Source organism: Ictalurus punctatus, chromosome 15, assembly GCF_001660625.3.
Source record: "Ictalurus punctatus breed USDA103 chromosome 15, Coco_2.0, whole genome shotgun sequence".
NCBI classification, from domain to species: domain Eukaryota; kingdom Metazoa; phylum Chordata; class Actinopteri; order Siluriformes; family Ictaluridae; genus Ictalurus; species Ictalurus punctatus.
Genome location: NC_030430.2, coordinates 8213534 through 8232500, shown reverse-complemented (window position 1 = coordinate 8232500; position 18967 = coordinate 8213534). Strand labels below are relative to the sequence as shown.

Sequence of the window (18967 nt, the reverse complement as noted above, 5' to 3'; positions counted from 1 at the left end):
TTGGATAATCACAGTGTCCTGATGATTTTCTGCTCAAACCTCCAGCGTGAGTCACTCAGAGACCAAGCTGGAGTTCTGCCCGACTTCACCACTTCCAGAAAGTGCAGCTGTGAAAACATCACAGATCACAGATCAGTGGATCGATGATGGTTTATGTGCACTATATAGTGAATAAGGTGTGTGGTTTGGGACACGCCCACAGTGGATAGCTGATGGTGTTTATGTGCACTATATAGTGAATAGGCCCATACGTGGCCTGTATGGTAACAGGGTTGATTGTTGGTCGTTATTTCAGACACCCTTTTTCCACTGAAGTCCTGTAAAGCATATAATTCCTGACTCTGTGAAGCTTATTAGTGAAATTGGACGTGAAAATAAGCATTGAAAGCACAGCTGAAGAGAGCGATGGTGATGAATCACTCACATGGGAGACGTTAAATCACAACATTTCCTTCTTTTAAAAAAAATTTTTTTTGCAAACAGCCTCGTTTTCTCAATGGTTAAACAATCAGCTTCAGTACACATGAATTCTCTGGTGTGCAAATCACTGCGCTGACAAATCACATCTCTTATCACCTGTAAATGTAATTAGCTTGAGGAACGCAGCATACAGATAGCATCGTATTCGTTGTGTTTACAAGAAGAGTCTATGTGAATGAAAAAATAGTTTGGAGTCATGATTTTCTATCAGCTCTGAATGAACAATGCAGCAGAACCCATGGAGGTTCAGTTAGCGGTCAATGCTAGGTGTAATTACATGTAATATTAGTTGAACAGAGTGTTTTCTTAAGAACTAACCAACATATCCGAGGTAAATGTTGAGCTTCCTGACAACTGTGTCTCATTTCCATTATCGCTGTGTGTTCACGTTGTCTGTGTACAAGATATGAAGCAGTAATATTGAGTCAAATACATCATTAACTTGTTGAGCAAGTAGTTAAAGTCAGGGTTACTGTTGCTAGGCAACTGGAAAATCTGCAGACAAAGTGTAAACTAGCTAATGAATGGGGATAAGTAAGCTAATAAGCTAGCTATTGAATGGGGCTAAACATTTAAGTAAGTAAATGTTGTATAAAGACAATCGGAAGCCATTATAATTGAACACAATATTTTCTTAATAAATCTGAGGTTAATGTTGACTTTCCTGACAATTTTGATTCAGTTTGACTGTTGCTGTGTCTTCATACTGTCTGTATGCAAGAAAAAACACTAATCCTGAGTCGATATGTGATAATCTTGTTCAAGTAGTAGGGAACTGTTGCTAGGCAAATGGAAAGTCTGCAGGCAAAGCATGAGCTAGCTAATGACTAAGCCTTCATAAAGAAAATTGTAATTTTAAGTGTAATTTTAGTGTTTTGTTAATAAATGAACAACACACCTGAGGTAAATGTTGATGTTCCTGATGATTTCGTCTTAGTTTCAACTGCTGATGTGTGTCTATATATAAGATTTACTTAGCTGAATTATTAACCTCAGTCATTAGCTACCTGCAGAGTTTCCATTTGCCTAGCAACAGTAATCCTGACTTAAACTACATGAATGACAGTAATATTTTAAAAACAATAAATATCACAAACAATCATCTTCACCAGTCGATTGCTTATATAATATTCTTACAAGCATTATTTAAACTGGAACTATAGAATTTTTATTTATGCAAATGAGGCTTTGTCTAATTAAATGTCTCCATATAAAATCAAACAAACAAACAAGCAAAATATATACTTTTTGGATGATGTTAGAACTAAAATAGGTATCTCACTGTGAAAATGCTCTTAAGTGAAAGACTTAAAAAAAAGTCTTTCTTTTAAAAAAGAAAACTGTTAGAACAAAAAGCGTTGTTTTTTTGGGCCATTTTCCAGGATCAAATCTAACGTAAATACAAAAACGTTTGTGGAATTTCCTCTGTGATATTTTTTTTTAATGGGAATGGAATGAATTTTCATGAATGCGGGACATCTAGAAACTTTTAGTTCTGAATATAGAAAAAACTTTTGAGGACAACAGTTTAAAAAAATATTTACAATGTTGTTTAATGTGTTTGCATGTTGTTAGTGTGTTTTATAAGGTTTATAAAGGTTTATAATGACACAAATTGACACGTATTGTATATATTTATCAGGAAACAAGCTGTTCAGGGATATATGACATGATGTGACTGTGAAGTGGGTGGAGCTTAAAGATAAAAAAAATTATGGACAAAACCAATAAAATAAACATTTTGAGATGTTTTATTACTATGTATTAAGAGAAGACATGAAGATAGATTTGACCAAATTATCCAAAAACTCTGAAAAATTATTGTCACAACCAACATTGTTGCTTCTTCATGTAGTGTCTTGCCTTAAGGTGAAAAAACAAAAGCACAGTTTTGCTGAAATGTATTGTTTATGTTTCCAGACTTTACTCATTTCTCATTTTAACTGGCCACTGAAACTGGGATTCCATCCAGAGCTCCATGAACACGGTCATTTCCACAGCAGTAGTGGAAATTCTGCTAAAGAGAGGAACGTTGGCATTTCTCTCTCTCTCTCTCTCTCTCTCTCTCTCTCTCTCTCTCTCTCTCTCTCTCTCTCTCACTCCTCACTTTCCTCCTGTCTCACTCCCACTCTCCGTCTGCACATCTGGAACGATGGATCAGTTCTGAGTGGAGCTGCAGGTTCAAACATTTGGACTTAAACCTGCTGCGCAAAAGCTGGACTTTAATCTGAGTATTGCAGGACAGAGAGGTAAGGTAGTTTTATATTTCCTCTCATACCCCCTTTTCCTCCTCTCTTCCTCTCTCTTTCACCGTCTCTCCCTCTCTCTCTCCCCATCTGTTGCGCTGTTGTATTCATTCCACTTTTCCAGACACACAGAACACGTGGAACTTCTCCAGATTCTCAGATGGTTTCACACTGTTGTTCTTTTACAGCGTACAGCAGCGTACTATCTATCTATCTATCTATCTATCTATCTATCTATCTATCTATCTATCTGTCTGTCTGTCTACCTGTCTATCTGTTGAGTGAGACAGATAAATAGAGAGAGAGACAAAAAGGGATTTATCTATTTATCTAGAGCGAGACAGAGAGAGAGAAAGAGAGAGAGAGAAAGAGAGAGAGAGAGAGAGAGAGAGTTAATAATGTTTTAATGTTAATATGGCTTTGGCAATATAAAGCCTTTTACCATGCCAGTAAAGCTATTTGAATCTGAATCTTGTGAGAGAAACCGGTATCTATCTATCTATCTATCTATCTATCTATCTATCACTCAGTTTTAGCATGACCTGAGGATATCTGGAGGAATGGATAGATAGATAAATAGATAGATAGATAGATAGATAGATAGCCAGCAAACAAGCACCGTACACAGTAAACACAGTAAGACAGTTAATTAATTAATAGACTAGCAAACATGCATTACAGCCATTTAGATAAATTTCAAACTAAACAGTAAACAGACTAACTCACAAACAAGCATCAACAACACATCTCTTTTAATAAAATGCACATTTTGTAACCAACAACAGTACTTCATCTGGTTTCATGTGTAACGATTGGACCCCACGCTGCTTATCACTTGGTGAAGAGTCGTGTTGTTTTCGGATAGTTTAAAGGACGAGTTGAAACCCCTGCGTATCTGCTGTGTTGTATAAATGAGGAAGAGGTCTGAAGAGTTAAATTCGTTTTCATGTTTTCCATCCAGCTGTGTGACTCTTGAGAAAAGATTTCTGTCCTGTTCTGGTGCCAGTGTTTCAGACTCCAGTGCTCGCTCTTGTGGCTGTGAACCAAACAACTGGTGAAAAAAGCTGTCAGTGTGTTTGCCATCTCAGGCCAGAATTTAATCCCCAGCTCCTTATCTGGCCATTCCAGAGCCTGAGAAAGTGGGTTTCGTTATTTTAGGGCTTCATGGCAGGAATGTAGAGATTATTCTAGAAATAAAACTCAAAACTGACCCAAGAATGACCTCCAATATTCATATCCAGAGAAAAACCACTCACTCTGAAAACAGATCTCCTGGATTTACTGTAACACACACACACACACACACACACACACACACACACACACACACACACACACACACACACACACACACACACATACTTCACCCCAGGCTGAAACTCTCCATCTGATGCTGTCCTTAGCATAACAGTAACATAACATAACAGTGAACAGGTTAACTCACAAACTACTACCACTACTACTATTACTTACGACTAATAATAATAATAACAATAATAATAATACATCTTTGTATTAATAAGATTTGTGTTAAATGCTAATGAAGTTTTGTTTCTAGCAGGTGTGTAGAGAAGAGTGTGATCTGTTCCTCAGTCAAAGGCTCGTCTGGTTCGGAGGTTTGGCCAGACCACACACACACACACACACACACACACACACACACACATTCTGGAGTGTGGGACTGTTTTTTGCCCAGAGGAAAGTGTGTACTGGGTGTGTTAGCGATGATCTGGAGGAGGTGTGTGTTATGCGCTCTTCTGCTTTGTTGCGCTCTTGTCTTCGGAACCGAGCCTGAACACCATCAGGAAGAACAACACACAGGCCAGAAGAATAAAGGAAGAGACAGGAAGGGAAGCACAGAGGCGATGTGTCCGGATCAGTGCAGCTGCATGGCCGAGGAAGTTGTCGACTGCGCCGGGGTTAATTTATCCGAGTTCCCACAAGAGCTACCGGAAAACACACGCCAGCTCTCACTACAGGTGTGTGTGTGTGTGTGTGCGTGTGTGTGCGCACACACGTGTGTTAGATCTTTTTCTTTTCTTCATTTTTCTCCCCCCAGTAACCGCATTAAAGTTAGTAGAGTTGAATACACGGGTCACGTGACCGGCGGACGTGGAAAGCTGGCGATCTCCAGAATTATGCTGTTATTCCCAGGTCCACATTCTACGTTTCCACACTGAACAATATTCCAGAAATTGTCCAACACCCGTTAGCGCCTCTTCTGTGCTCAGGAAGCTGTGAATTCTGCACACACCGAGCACGGAGAAGTGACTTGAAGCGACATGAATGTGTAAAGAAGAAACTTTCGCATGTGCGAGCAGTTTAGTTCTGCGAGCACTGAGCACTGACACAAGATCATTTCCCTCTCAAGGTGCGATTCAGGTGTTCTGACACTTGCTTGTCCGTCCTCACGCTCTCCAATAAACATACTGTTTAAATGCCTTAAACGTACACTATATTGCCAAAAGTTTGTGCACCCCCTAACCATCACACCCATATGTCCCATTCCAGATCGATTCCCCCTGTGTTTGCTGTTATAATGACCTCCTCCACTCTTCTGGGAAGGCTTTTCACTAGATTTCGGGGGGTGAGGGTTTGCGTTCTTTCAGCTACAAGAGCATTAGTGAGGTTGAGATTAGGTGCTCATGTTGATGTGAGGTGGCTCCAGTTCCAGTTCATCCCAAAGTGATGTTCAGTGTTCAACATGTACTATATATATATATATATATATATATATATATATATATATATATATATATATATATATATACACACATTGACGTTTCCATTACAGTCTCTCGAACCCCCTGAGACTTCACTACGAACTCTGCGCTAATGCACCTCTCTGATTGGAGGTTACATAACGGTGCTAATGTGACTGAGCCAAGCGGTGCAGTGCGAGTATGATTAATCTGCTCATTATGTACATCTGTGCATAGAAACCCAGAAAATCACAAGAACGCGTTTAGAATATTTTCCGAGTAAATGAGACCCCTTGTGTGTCATGAGATCATTAACGTTAATATCTCTAATATAATAACACTCGGATAACTTCGTGACCATAAGCATGTCACGTAATAAGAATAAACGTCTGCTTACTGTATATAATGACCATAATCTCCTAATCTCAAAGAGGCGAGGCAAAGAGGGTCTGTCAGAGCATCACGTTTACTTCCTTCAGCTCCTGAGAGAAAAACAAAACACAAACACAAACAAACAACAACATTAAAATCCAGGTTTGTATCAAGACATCTAATATTCTGTCTTTCTCGGGGTTTTTTTCTGCATCAGAATAATCAGATCTCGGAGATCAGAGCGGAGGATCTCACACGACTCCTTCATCTGGAGACGCTCAACCTGCAGAACAATCGGCTCACCACGCAGGGTGTGTGTGTGTAAAAGTTTCTATGATTTGATAGCTACATCAGATTCATCAGACTTGGCTGGATGACTACATTTGGGTTAAAGGCAGAGTGCTGCGTGTATATTTCAGTTCTGGCAGAACGAACACTTTCACTGCAGTTTGTTCACTTGAATTAGATTTTTTTGGTGAGATCGGGTTTGTTTTTGTGTGTGTGTGTGTGTGTGTGTGTGTGTGTGTGTGTGTGTGTGTGTGTGTGTAGCCAAGAGCATGATTAAAAATGAACAATAACAGATGGTGATGAATGGAGTACAGCGAGATCAGAAAAATACGAATTACATACAAGGAAAAATAAACTTTGAGCCTTCACTTAAGTTAAATATCCATAATGTCACGTCTAAAGAACTGTTTCCTAAACTACAACAACATTCTTTACTCCTTTATACTGAAGATTCCATGGCGTAACTTCATAAAAAAAAAGTTCTGTGAGGAACAAAACACTCAGTAGTGTCACTGTTACCATTATTCACTGATCATTAAACATCGCCGTAGTTTTAATTTGTTTATTGTTAGAGATAATGTTGTGGGCCGTCTGTGAAACAAATTAGTTCTATTTTTCTCTCTCTCCAGAAGCGTAAACTCGTCTTTCCTGAACATGTCGGAAAACTTAAAGTTACAACTTTACCTCTGCCCGTTACTCAGCGCTGACACTGGAGACTCCCTCCTTACGTCTTCATTTGACAGAAATCTTCACAATATCAACGATTACACACAATATTTTAAACAGTTTATTATCAGTTGAGCATCTGCTGTACACGTTCCTGTGAAGGAGCTGTTGCTATAGCAACGATAACGTATTAGAGCGAGCGCATTAATATAAACCTGCGCTACTGTCAGAGCCGCTGTTATAGAGAACTAATCAACACCTGACGACCAATCACAATCCACCAAAACTGTGGTGTAATTTGTTAAAATTTTTATTAGCGAGTTATGTGGTATTGTGAGCCAGTCAGCTTCCAATATGCAAAGTGTGTGTGTGTGGTTCCAGGACTTGAAGATGATGGGTTTGAAGCTCTGGAGCAACTCAGTTACTTATACTTGGCGAATAACAAGGTGAGATCAGAAGGCGTTGCTCTTTAGAATAATGACGCAAGACAACACAAAGTCTTTACCTTTACACAGCGAGTTAAAGTATCTGTGTAGAAAAAACCCCCTCGAATTTAGCAAAATGAAACATCTGTCTGCATTAGACATGCGCTGATAATCAGGTATGCAATTTCTGACAAGATTCGACACACAATATTGTTATCAAGAACACTCCAAAACACCAGCTAAAACATTACGCAGGAAAGTCTATTTAAAATGTAATTATTATTATTATTATTATTTGCTATACTCTCTTTTGCAGTGGTGGAAATCTAACAAACAATAGTTTGAACTAGCCAACTGGCTAATGTTAGCATGGTGGTCCCTTTGAGCTAGCATTAGCTAACTTAACACTTAGAGCTAGTCTACTAGCTAGTTTGTTGCCAAAAAGATGGTGTTTAAACAGAGCTAGTCTGTTACGTTCTCCTGATGTTACACCTCAGTAGCTCGCTGTTCACCCACACAGCTACATGTTTTTTTTTTTTATCTGTCGACCCAAATGCAGCAAAAACTACTGTAAACATTTCTGATGAAGCTCATTCCTGAGCCCCGATTGAAGTCGGAAGGTTAAAAGAAAAATCAGGTCAAAGTTTGTCCCGGTTTTGGCTGCCGCTCAGCGTCTGTTTAAACCTCCGAACACATTCCGGCATTTGTTTGGAAATTCACTGATGGGAAATAAAGCTTGGGCGTTTTTTTTTTGGTCATGAGAAAACAATTCCCCATCCATGTCACCATGACCAGCAGAAGACTCGCTCCTCGTCCCATCCTGGGTTTTTGGCTGAAGCCAGGGTTAACACGCTGACCCCGGGGGCGGAGATAACGCAGCGTATTCCAGCTAGGCATCTTAATTTGCCTGGTATTCATGACATTTATTACATTTAAAGACCAAATATATCAGGATACCAGCATACACTATAAAACTGTCGCTATTTATTACCAACAATAAATCGTTGGTTGTTAGCTGGTTTCTAGCTGCAGTTCTTTCTCCTAATGGTCTAATTTTGCTGAGTTTCTTTTCTCTTATTCTTGCTGTCTGGCCACTGAGTCATATTTTTCTGTTTCACAGCTCACGGCAGCACCCAGATATCTTCCGCCAACGCTGATTAGCGCCGACTTCGCTGCAAACCAGCTCACCACGATCTACCCCTACACGTTTGGCGAGAAACCGGGACTGAAGCACGTTAAACCCTTTCTCATTTCTATATAAACTGAACGGAGTAGTAAATTTACTTGAGTGCATTTCTTGCCATGCCTTGTTTCAGGTCAGTGTACCTCCACAACAACAAGCTGTCCGACGCAGGTTTACCAGAAGGAATGTTCAACGGTTCGGACAACTTGGAGGTGTTAATCCTCTCCAGCAACTTCCTGCGCTACGTCCCTAAAGGCCTGCCAAAAGCACTCTTCCGTCTTCATTTGAAGGTAGCTCTAACGAACTGAACCGTTCTCAGAGCTTAGCAGATTGTGTGCTAGCAGCTGAAGGTAGTCTACCACCGCAGTTAACAATTTTAGCTCAGCTGATGTAACACTCGAAGGTAGTTAACTCAGAGCAGGTTAACTTCCAGATTGCTAGCTTGGATCTGGGGCTAGCATACTGCCAAAACACTGTAGCTAACCTACTGTTTTTTTTATATCGGATTTTCTGCCAATTTCCCAATTCCCACAACTAGCTAACTTTAGTTTAGCATGTGCTTCCTCTGAGACACCTGTAGATCTTTTTGAAGTGATGCTCATGTTATGTCACAGGGCAGTGTAACACACTCGGAGGAAAGTACTATCTATCCTCTTCCACAAACATGAGCTCACAGATTGGCTAGCATCACTGTGATAGACAAGGAAGAGAGAGTAAGCCTCTCCCACCCAGAGCAAAAAATACGACAAAAACGATGTTGCCAGCTAAAGGACGTATGAAAAACGACTCATTATTTTTTGACCAATCAGATTTGAGAATCGTCAACGGCACTTTCGTGTAATATTATCCAAACTGAGATTTGACTCGCAGGTCTCTTCTAATCTTTCTCCTCTAAAAAGTATTTTCTGTTGACCATGTTCCTTCAGAATAACAAACTGGAGAAGATTCCTTCTGGTGCGTTCGAGAACCTGCCCCATCTGAGGGAACTGTACCTACAGAACAACCTCCTGAGCAACAGTGGCATGGAGAACACCACATTCAGGTCTTACTCGGTGTGAAACAGAAAGGCCGTACCCTCACCTTCTTCATAACGCTCCCACTGCGAGCAACCTCTCTTCAGCTTCCTGTTATTCTTTATCGTGAACCATAATCACTCTCTCACGTTCTGTCCGTATCTCTTCAGATCTCTCACGGTCTCGCTTTTCCCCATCCAGCTTTCTTTTTCCACTTCATACTCCCTTCCTTCCTGCTTCACAGCTTTATTGGATGAACGTTCCCTTATCTTCTTTTCTCTTCCTCAATCTACATAAACCAAAAGCTCGTAGAGAAGCACTAAACACCACACAACTTCATGTCTTTCTCCTTCAGTCGAGGAACATGACACATTTTGAAGGAAACTCATGATATGCCTGACGTAACTTGTAAACTCTCACGATCTCACGTTCTCTCTCTCTCTCTCTCTCTCTCATACAGTCGCTCTTTTTGCTTTCTCAACTGGAATTTAGTGAACTTCACAAGCATTGTCTCTTTTTTTTGTCTGAAGGAAGTTATGCAGATAACTGTTCTTCTGGTATCATTTGTGATATCGCGAGAACACTGTACTTATGTTTTCATGTGATTCTCTCTCTCAGTCATCTGAGCAGGCTGGAGTACCTGGACCTGTCCAACAACAACCTGAGCGCAGTACCCCTAGGTCTCCCTCGGACCCTGATGCTGCTCCACCTGGAGAAGAACTACATTACGTCTGTCAAGGTCGATTCCCTCAGCGCTGTGAAGGATCTTCAGTACCTGCTGCTTCACCACAACCGGCTTCGTGCTCGCCACATCCACCGCGACGCCTTCCGCGGCCTCAAGCGCCTGCACACACTCCACCTGCACCACAACCTGCTGGAGCGAATCCCTCTGGGACTGCCGCGCCGCGCCCACACTCTAGTGCTGCTCCGAAACTTCATCAACGAGATCGGACGTGACGATCTCAGCACTCTTTACACGCTCAACGAGCTCAACCTGAGCTACAACCGCTTGACGAGTGAACGCCTCCATCGCCACGCCTTCAGGAAACTGCGAGTGCTGGAAGTCCTGGATCTGTCCGGGAACAAGCTCAGCATGCTGCCACTCGGACTTCCGAAGAGCCTTCACGTTCTCCGGGCAAAGGATAATCAGATCGCCGAGCTGCCAGAGGGGGCGCTGACGGGCATGAGCAAGCTGGCGGAGCTCCATCTTTCTAATAACCAGATCAAACTGGGCTCCATCTACCAGGGGGCGTGGCAGGAGCTTGGCTCTCTTACGGTGAGAAGCTCATTCGGGTCCTAGCAAAAGGTTGTTGTCTGACAAAAGTGTCCAAAGTTTGTTTTCCCAAAGCTGTTTGTTATCTCACATTCACAAGGAAGTGATTTTTCCACTTTAGATTGGTCGCTAGTAGACATTCTTTAATCAGGTTTGCTGCCGGTTGCCATGGTTTCAAGTTAACACCTAGCTAGCTCAATAGATGGCTTCACAAGCGTGGTGTTTCTTTCTGCAATTATAAATAGTCGTTCCCTCAATAGCCTCTCTCTCTCTCTCTCTCTCTCTGTCTTTCTCTCTTACTGTCTCTCTCTTTCTCTCTCCCTCTCTGTCTCTCTCTCTTTCTCTCTGTCTCTCTCTGTCTCTTTCTGACTCTCTCTTTTTCTGTCTCCCTCTCTTTCTCTCTCTCTCTCTCTTTCTCTCTCTCATTCTCTTTCTCTCGTTCTGTCTCTCTCTTTCTCTCTATCTCTTTCTCGCTCTCTCTTTCTCTCTCTCTCTTTCTGTCTTTATCTCTTTCTCGCTTTCTCTTTCTCTCTTTCTCTTTCTGTCTCTCTCTTTTTGTCTGTCTCTCTCTCTTTCTCTCTCTCTCTCTTACTCACTCTCTCTTTCTTTCACTCTTGAATTTAATAAGACATAAACAGTGTCTGCAGTTTATCACGTTACGGAAAAACCGCAAAGCGTAAACTCCTCTGTCCTGAAAAGGTAAAGTTACAGCTTTACATCTGACTGTTACAAAGCGCTGACACTGGAGACTCCTTCCATATGTGTTACATAAACATCTTCTTACAGAAAACTTGACCAGATCAAATCCCTGTGAACGAGCTGTTACTACAGAAACGATAACATATTAAACTTGTGAGCTGCACTACTGTCAGAGCTGCTGTTGTGAAATGTGAAACTGATTTATTATAGTGTGTGTGTGTGTGTGTGTGTGTGTGTGTGTGTGTGTGTGTGTGTGTCAGACTCTGGATCTGTCAACTAATCTGCTGTCTCATGTCCCTGCTGATCTTCCTGAGTCTCTGGAGTTCCTACATCTGCAGAACAACAGGATCAGCAGCATCTCTGCCACGGACTTCATCAGTACCCCCAACATCAAGAGCATCTTCCTGAGGTCTTAAAAACACACACACACACACACACACACACACACACACACACACACACACACACACACACACACACACTTTATGCCCCATTAGTCTTTGATTATGTGCGTGTGTGCGTGTGTGTGTATGAATGAGAGAGGCTTTTTTTTTAATTTGCTTGTTCATGGTGACGCTCAACACATTTAGCTGATGGTCTTGTGTAATACCACACGTACACACTCACACACACACACACACACAGAGTGCTGCACTTATGCAACCTCTGAGAAATGTGATGGTTTGTGTTTCGGTGCTTTTCTGTAATGATTTGTTTAACTTTGCTTCACTCAGCAGCCACACACACACACACACACACACACTCACAGTTCCTGACCTCCCCAGCATATTAGTGTTCTATCTCTCCATATTTTTCCTTCACTTCAGAAGAGAGAGTAGTGTGTGTGCATGTGTGTGTGTGTGTTTAGGTGGGTGGTCTCCAGCACCCTGTATGCTTATTCTCATAAGGAAGCCGCTACCTCAGTTGCTCAGACAAAAATAATAATAACAGTGTGGGTGAGAGAGAGAGAGAGAGAGAGAGAGAGAGATGGAGAGAGATGGAGAGAGAGAGATGGAAGCAGCTGTTTACTTTTAATTGGATGTTAAAGGTCAGGGACTGTGTGTGTGTGTGTGTGTGTGTGTGTGTGTGTGTGTGTGTGTGTGTGTGTGTGTGTGTGTGTGTGTGTAAGGACAAAACCAACAGCTCCACTTCACTTTCATTTACCTCTCCATCTCTCTCTGCATCTGTCCATCTCTCTCTCTCCATCTCTCTCTGCATCTGTCCATCTCTCTCTCTCTCTCTCCATCTCTCTCTCTCCATCTCTCTCTGCATCTGTCCATCTCTCTCTCTCTCTCTCCATCTCTCTCTCTCCATCTCTCTCTGCATCTGTCCATCTCTCTCTCTCCATCTCTCTCTGCATCTGTCCATCTCTCTCTCTCCATCTCTCTCTGCATCTGTCCATCTCTCTCTCTCCATCTCTCTCTGCATCTGTCCATCTCTTTCTCTCCATCTCTCTCTGCATCTGTCCATCTCTCTCTCCATCTCTCTCTGCATCTGTCCATCTCTCACTCTCTCATCTCTCTCTCTCCATCTCTCTCTGCATCTGTCCATCTCTCTCTCCATCTCTCTCTGCATCTGTCCATCTCTCACTCTCTCATCTCTCTCTCTCCATCTCTCTCTGCATCTGTCCATCTCTCTCTCTCCATCTCTCTCTGCATCTGTCCATCTCTCTCTGCATCTGTCCATCTCTCTCTCCATCTCTCTCTGCATCTGTCCATCTCTCTCTCTCCATCTCTCTCTGCATCTGTCCATCTCTCTCTCTCCATCTCTCTCTGCATCTGTCCATCTCTCTCTCTCCATCTCTCTCTGCATCTGTCCATCTCTCTCTCTCCATCTCTCTCTGCATCTGTCCATCTCTCTCTCCATCTCTCTCTGCATCTGTCCATCTCTCTCTCTCTCTCTCCATCTCTCTCTCTCCATCTCTCTCTGCATCTGTCCATCTCTCTCTCTCTCTCTCTCCATCTCTCTCTCTCCATCTCTCTCTGCATCTGTCCATCTCTCTCTCTCCATCTCTCTCTGCATCTGTCCATCTCTCTCTCTCCATCTCTCTCTGCATCTGTCCATCTCTCTCTCCATCTCTCTCTGCATCTGTCCATCTCTCACTCTCTCATCTCTCTCTCTCCATCTCTCTCTCTCTCTCCATCTCTCTCTGCATCTGTCCATCTCTCACTCTCTCATCTCTCTCTCAGGTTTAACCGTCTCTCCGCTCTCTCCGTGGCCGAGGACTCCTTCTCTCACCTGTCCAAGCTGCAGGTGTTGGACATCGGACACGGAAGCGCCACACCCCGCCGTAACCATGGAGAGGAGCCAGAAGAAGACTATACAGAAAACGAGGAAGAAGAGGTGCAACCGAAAATAACAATAAACTGAAGAGAGCATTATACAGAGAATACTCTAATGAGTTATACTATATAGAGTGTAGATGATGCAGGTCATGTGACTCTGAGCATTACTGATGATGTAATTAATGACTAAGTAATATTGATGATGATGATGATGCAGGTCATGTGACTCTGAGCATTACTGATGATATAATAAGAGTGGAGATGATGCGAGTCTGAGCAGCTCGGCTTTTATAAATATGTAAATTTTTTTATCTTTAGGCTACATTTGCACATCATTTATAATGTGTGTGTGTGTGTGTGTGTGTGTGTGTGTGTGTGTGTTTGTGTGTAGGAAGTCCATTAACCTCGGACTCGTTTATCTCAAAAACCACTTTAATGTCCGCTCTGATATGTCACTCGCCTCAAGGCAGCATGGGAAAACGATACAAGCGCTCTAAAGGAATTATCCGTGACGGATTATTATTTTATCTCTTTAACTTTTTCTTCTGGAGCAGATAGAGTTCTGTTGGATCTTTGCCTTTTTTATAATTGAAAACAAAAGTATGGAAAGAGCAGCCGGTGAGTCGTGTGGTGCCGACGACAAACACTTCACCCTGAGATATTTTCCACACAAAAAAACTTTAGGAAAAACTTCACTAATGTGCAGATATGCTGAGGTCTGAAAAATGATCATTTAATTCTACTTACTAAATTCCACAGATTTAAATCTGGTATTTATTATCATTAGAAATATACTGTGTCTCTTTAACTCCTGGAACTCTTTTTATTTTACACAGATATTCAGTCTCTCCAGGATTTCGCAATCGCGGAGATTAACGCAAAATCGAGGAAACTCCGCATTATTCAGAGGCACATGCAATTTTTCAAAATTACCGCAGATTTTAGGTGAGACGCGTCGTGACGATGTCACGTCCAGCCAAAGCGCTCTTTGATTCACGCGCGCCGAACACGAGTACAGCTAAAAGCTCTCGTCTACCAACAAACGTCACTGCGATAGACCACGCAAAACTATTTCTAACTATTTATAATTTAAAACTATTTTAATTGTGATCTCGCCGATTCAAAGCACAAAAAAATCTTTTTAAAAAGCTGCAGAAAATGTTTTGTGTTTTTTGGCCACAACGATGACGAAAAAAACGTTGTGAAATCCTGTACGGACCGGATAATCGAATTATACATCACCTGCATTTAGTGCCAAAAAGAAATCAATCTGACTGAAATTTTTGTCAGCTTCAAAAAATTCCTTCAAAAATGTCAACACATTAAAATACATTTTTTTAAAAAGTGTAATATTCAGGGGGTTTTTTTTCGTTGTAAATCATGAATTTTTACACTAACTCAACATTGAAAACAAGACTTTTTTCTTTTTTTTTTATCAAAGCAGGGATGAGGATTTGTCAGGTTAGTGTTTTTTTCTTTAAACTAGCTACTAAATGCTGCTCGGTAAGTCACAGGACAGGCCGCGTGCGTTAATCCGTACGCTAGCACTAATGAGAAGATTTGAGAAAAGTTGAGACAACAAACACTTTACATTATGTTTAATATTTAATGTTTGAATGTTTTTAATAAAGAGAAGAAGGTGAAAAATCTTTTTTCTGTTAGCAAGAAATTCTGATTAGCGACATTTGACGTTCCCCCAGCCCCCCTCAAACACACACACACACACAAACACACCGCTATGTGTCTATCTCTGGTGCAGGACACCAGGAATCCGTACTTCTTCTTTTTTTCCGCTTGTTTTATTGGGTTGTATTTTATCGTTCACACCCGATACACAGCAGATGGCTTCCATTTTTTCGTAAGGAGAATCTCATTCAAGGTGTGACGAGGTCGAGTTTAATGACGGATCCATCTTGAGGGACGTTGGTACCACCTTCTTGCTGTTTCCACTCACACAGGCCAGAACCAGGTCTTCGCCTTTGGAACTGAAAAGCAGTAAAACAGCGAGCACGAGAGGGTTTAAAGTCGGGGCGTTTGGCTTTGGTCAAAAGTGGTTCCAAGAAAGAAAAAAAGGGTTTAGACTCAGACGCTTTACAGAAATCAGCAGCAGGTCTCCAGATTTCCTGTGCCTTCATGTCCGTGGAGACATGACTCAAAACATTTGGTTGGAGGCTTCTGATCTGAGACACAGATGGAGAGAAACTGGCTCACATAAAGAAGTGTTCTTTCTTTCTTTGACTTTTTCTGTATGTTATTCTTTACAGCGGATGAGCGCACTAACGAGAAGTGTAACGACCCCCTTCTGTATACCCCTGCAGCCCCTACCACAGTAACAGACCAGTAGAACATCCTTTATGACAATCTGGTGGCTAGTCACCTAGCTAACAATAAACAACAACTGACGTGCTAACATACCGGGAAACTGATTAAACTAAGAACTGACAGGTTTGCCTTCAATACAGTAGACAGTAGCTAGCAAGCATATCTAGCTAGCAAGTCATATCTAGCTCAACTGACTAATGATCTAACATTAGCTTTCTCTCTGTACTAATACTAACCTCTGTAGCAACTAACACAAATGCTTTAAAATGCTTCTTTTTTTTTTTCGGGGCAAAGCTAACCAATGGGATAAGAAGCTGCTGTTGTTGCTAGTGGTCTCAGACGTCTGTACACCAAGACAGGGCTTTATTATATATTAGAAAAGCATATAATAAACTCAGTCTACATGCTAACACACAGCTAATAGCAAAATCAGATTAGTAGCTAATAATATGATGTTTCAAATATCATGAGTAAGATTAGAAATAATAATAATAATAATAATAATAATAATAATAATAATAATGTTCATATTTCAGCTAATAGAATCATACCGGTTTTAGCCTAGACTGCAAATGCTAAACATCTGATATTTTTTATAACAGATCACCCCTTTAAAAAAAATTTTTAAATAAAAAACAATCTTGAAGTATTTTCTGTACTACATCATCATCCTTAAGGTGTTTTGTACACAGCAATTAAATTATTTTTGAAAGAAAACACTCAGCTGTTTGTTTTTTCTCCTTTATATACGGTATGTGACAGTTGTTGATCATGTGACCTGTAAAGATACAGTTAAAGTTTGCCCCTGGAGTGTTTATTTACATGACATTAAAGCTGAACTTTTAAAGTAACGTCATCAAGAACGGCTAATAACCCCGAAAGTGTTCTTAATCCTGCAGAAAATATCGAGGACACGCCAGTTCTGACGTTTCTCAGGATGAGGCTAAGTAGCTAATGCTAGCAACATGGCCTTGTACTAGCAAATGAAGAACACAGCTGGGACATATGATGATATAATTTACCAAGCTATTGAAATTATATCACAATACTTTCTGGCTAGTAGTGAGTCGTGTTTTTTTTTTTGTTTGTTTGTTTGTTTTACAGATTTGTACGTTATAATTTTTTTTGTAAACATTAAATCAGGTTTTTCTTTTTTATCTCTCAGATATCGTGGGTATCCAGGGAAGGTGGACATAAGTGCAGATGAGCTTCATTAAATAAACAACTAACTAACAAACACACATGGGAACCAAAAAACTATAACAAAACATGCCATAAACTCAAGCGACTCACAACAACAACACAACCATATAAGAAGCACAACACTCTGCAATGAGGGAGACAAAAGGAAGAACTTACATAAGGGAACTAATTAGGGGGACACAGAACAGGTGTGCACAAACACAGGACATGACACTGGCAACACAAGAAAACATTCAGAAATGTGAGTGAGGATGTCCTCTGCTGGTCTGGGGGAGAACTGTCCATGATGCATATGACAGCTTTTTATTCATTTATTAAAAAAAAAAAAAAAAAAAAAAAAATCAGTTGTAATTATGCACAGAATCTTTTAAGATCTTTAAAATGTTTTTCTTCTTAAAGGCAGATTTAAACATTTATCTCTCACCCTGAACAACTTGGACATTTGATCATTCTAATTAACCCACCATTTAGTTTAAAGTTCTTTCATGGTTGTGATTGTCTCTTTTCACTTTTCTCACTGGTGTACCCACAATGCCGTTCGATTAGTGGCGCCTTTAGTGCTGTAGTCTGTCCAGCTCTATCTCCTCCTCATCTGTACAACCTGTTTAAATGGAGCATCTTCCAAAGCTTCAGCTTTCACGCTAACACCATCATCAGCGCCATCATCTCGCTCGTCATCTATTTACAGCTGCATTGCATCCTGGGACTCTGAGTCTAGTGTTTGCACTGTTGTCGCCGCTGCTGTATCCTATGGTGGATTTCTCATGCCGGTGGAGAACGGAGAATGAGACAAGGAGCTGTTGTTATTTTGTCCTATTGAACACAACTGAAAACCTCTGACAGGAATAACACAAATAATAACGGCATCAACCACCAGTTCGCAGGAGTTTTACTTTAAAATGACCGTAAAAGCTGGTCCCCCCGCTCCCTTTAGATTGCTGAACACCTCGGGATCTCTCCTCATCACAATCTTCACCTGAGACTCAACGCATTATTATTTTAAGTATTATTGTGATCACATGCAATGCCTCGCCTGTACTTCCTCTACCAGCTACCTGAGATGACTGAGATGATGATTGTGCTCTCCTGGACTCTCAGCTACACACTGTTAAGACAACAAATTAGGGGTTTTTTTGTTTGTTTTTGAGGCCAGAAATTGGAGCATTGTGTAAACATCATTCGTTCAGATGACTCGAAGACCCACACACAAAAAAATAATAAAAGATGGGACGTCGAGCCACGTTCCTGGAAAACAATTTAAAGATTTTCTTTCTTGTTTTGCTAACCATAGATTGAGACTGCTGAGAGAACAAAAACAAAACAAAACAGCTACAACACCACAGGCTGGTGGTTTCAATTGTATTACGGAACCCTGTAACTCTTAAAAATGAAACTTGAATGATTTCAAAAAATTAATTTCGCAGCAGTTTTCCCAATTCGGGCTACAATATCTCATTTTAACGAGGTTTCTTTCCTTGTAATGAGTAACGGATTTGAGATATTAGCATCAAATTAAAAAACACACCACGTGACACAAGCACGTTAAGGACTTTCTAATGATTTTCTTGAAATGTGTGTGTGTATATATATATATATATATATATATATATATATATATATATATATATATTTTTTTTTTTTAATGAAAAATTTGCTTTCAACGTATAATCTGTGTAACAAGGTTGACCTTTCAGACTGACCTCGTAATCACAACACCGTCGAAATAGAGAAAAAAACAAAAACAGAACGCATTTTTCTTCTTCTCATGATCTTCTGGGAATTTCACTTCCGTTAAAACGGATTTGTCTCT

General features: G+C 40.8%; 1 protein-coding gene across 3 annotated transcripts; it reads left to right on the top strand.

The window, feature by feature from the left end:
* The first annotated feature begins 2550 nt into the window (after positions 1 to 2550).
* On the top strand, positions 2551 to 15281 carry podn (podocan). Of its 3 annotated transcripts, none has more exons than XM_017486693.3 (10): positions 2554 to 2729; positions 4288 to 4705; positions 6018 to 6111; positions 7136 to 7200; positions 8300 to 8409; positions 8496 to 8652; positions 9289 to 9404; positions 9994 to 10651; positions 11608 to 11756; positions 13537 to 15281. In XM_017486693.3, exons 2-10 carry the CDS (start codon positions 4451 to 4453, stop codon positions 13715 to 13717), a joined length of 1785 nt encoding a protein of 594 aa, XP_017342182.2. In that variant the 5' UTR covers positions 2554 to 2729; positions 4288 to 4450; the 3' UTR covers positions 13718 to 15281. The 3 variants fall into 3 exon arrangements, with proteins under 3 accessions (XP_047016551.1, XP_017342182.2, XP_017342183.2); XM_017486694.3 differs by having other exon boundaries at positions 4285 to 4705; XM_047160595.2 differs by lacking the exons at positions 6018 to 6111; positions 7136 to 7200 and having other exon boundaries at positions 2551 to 2729.
* The last annotated feature ends 3686 nt before the right edge of the window (positions 15282 to 18967 follow it).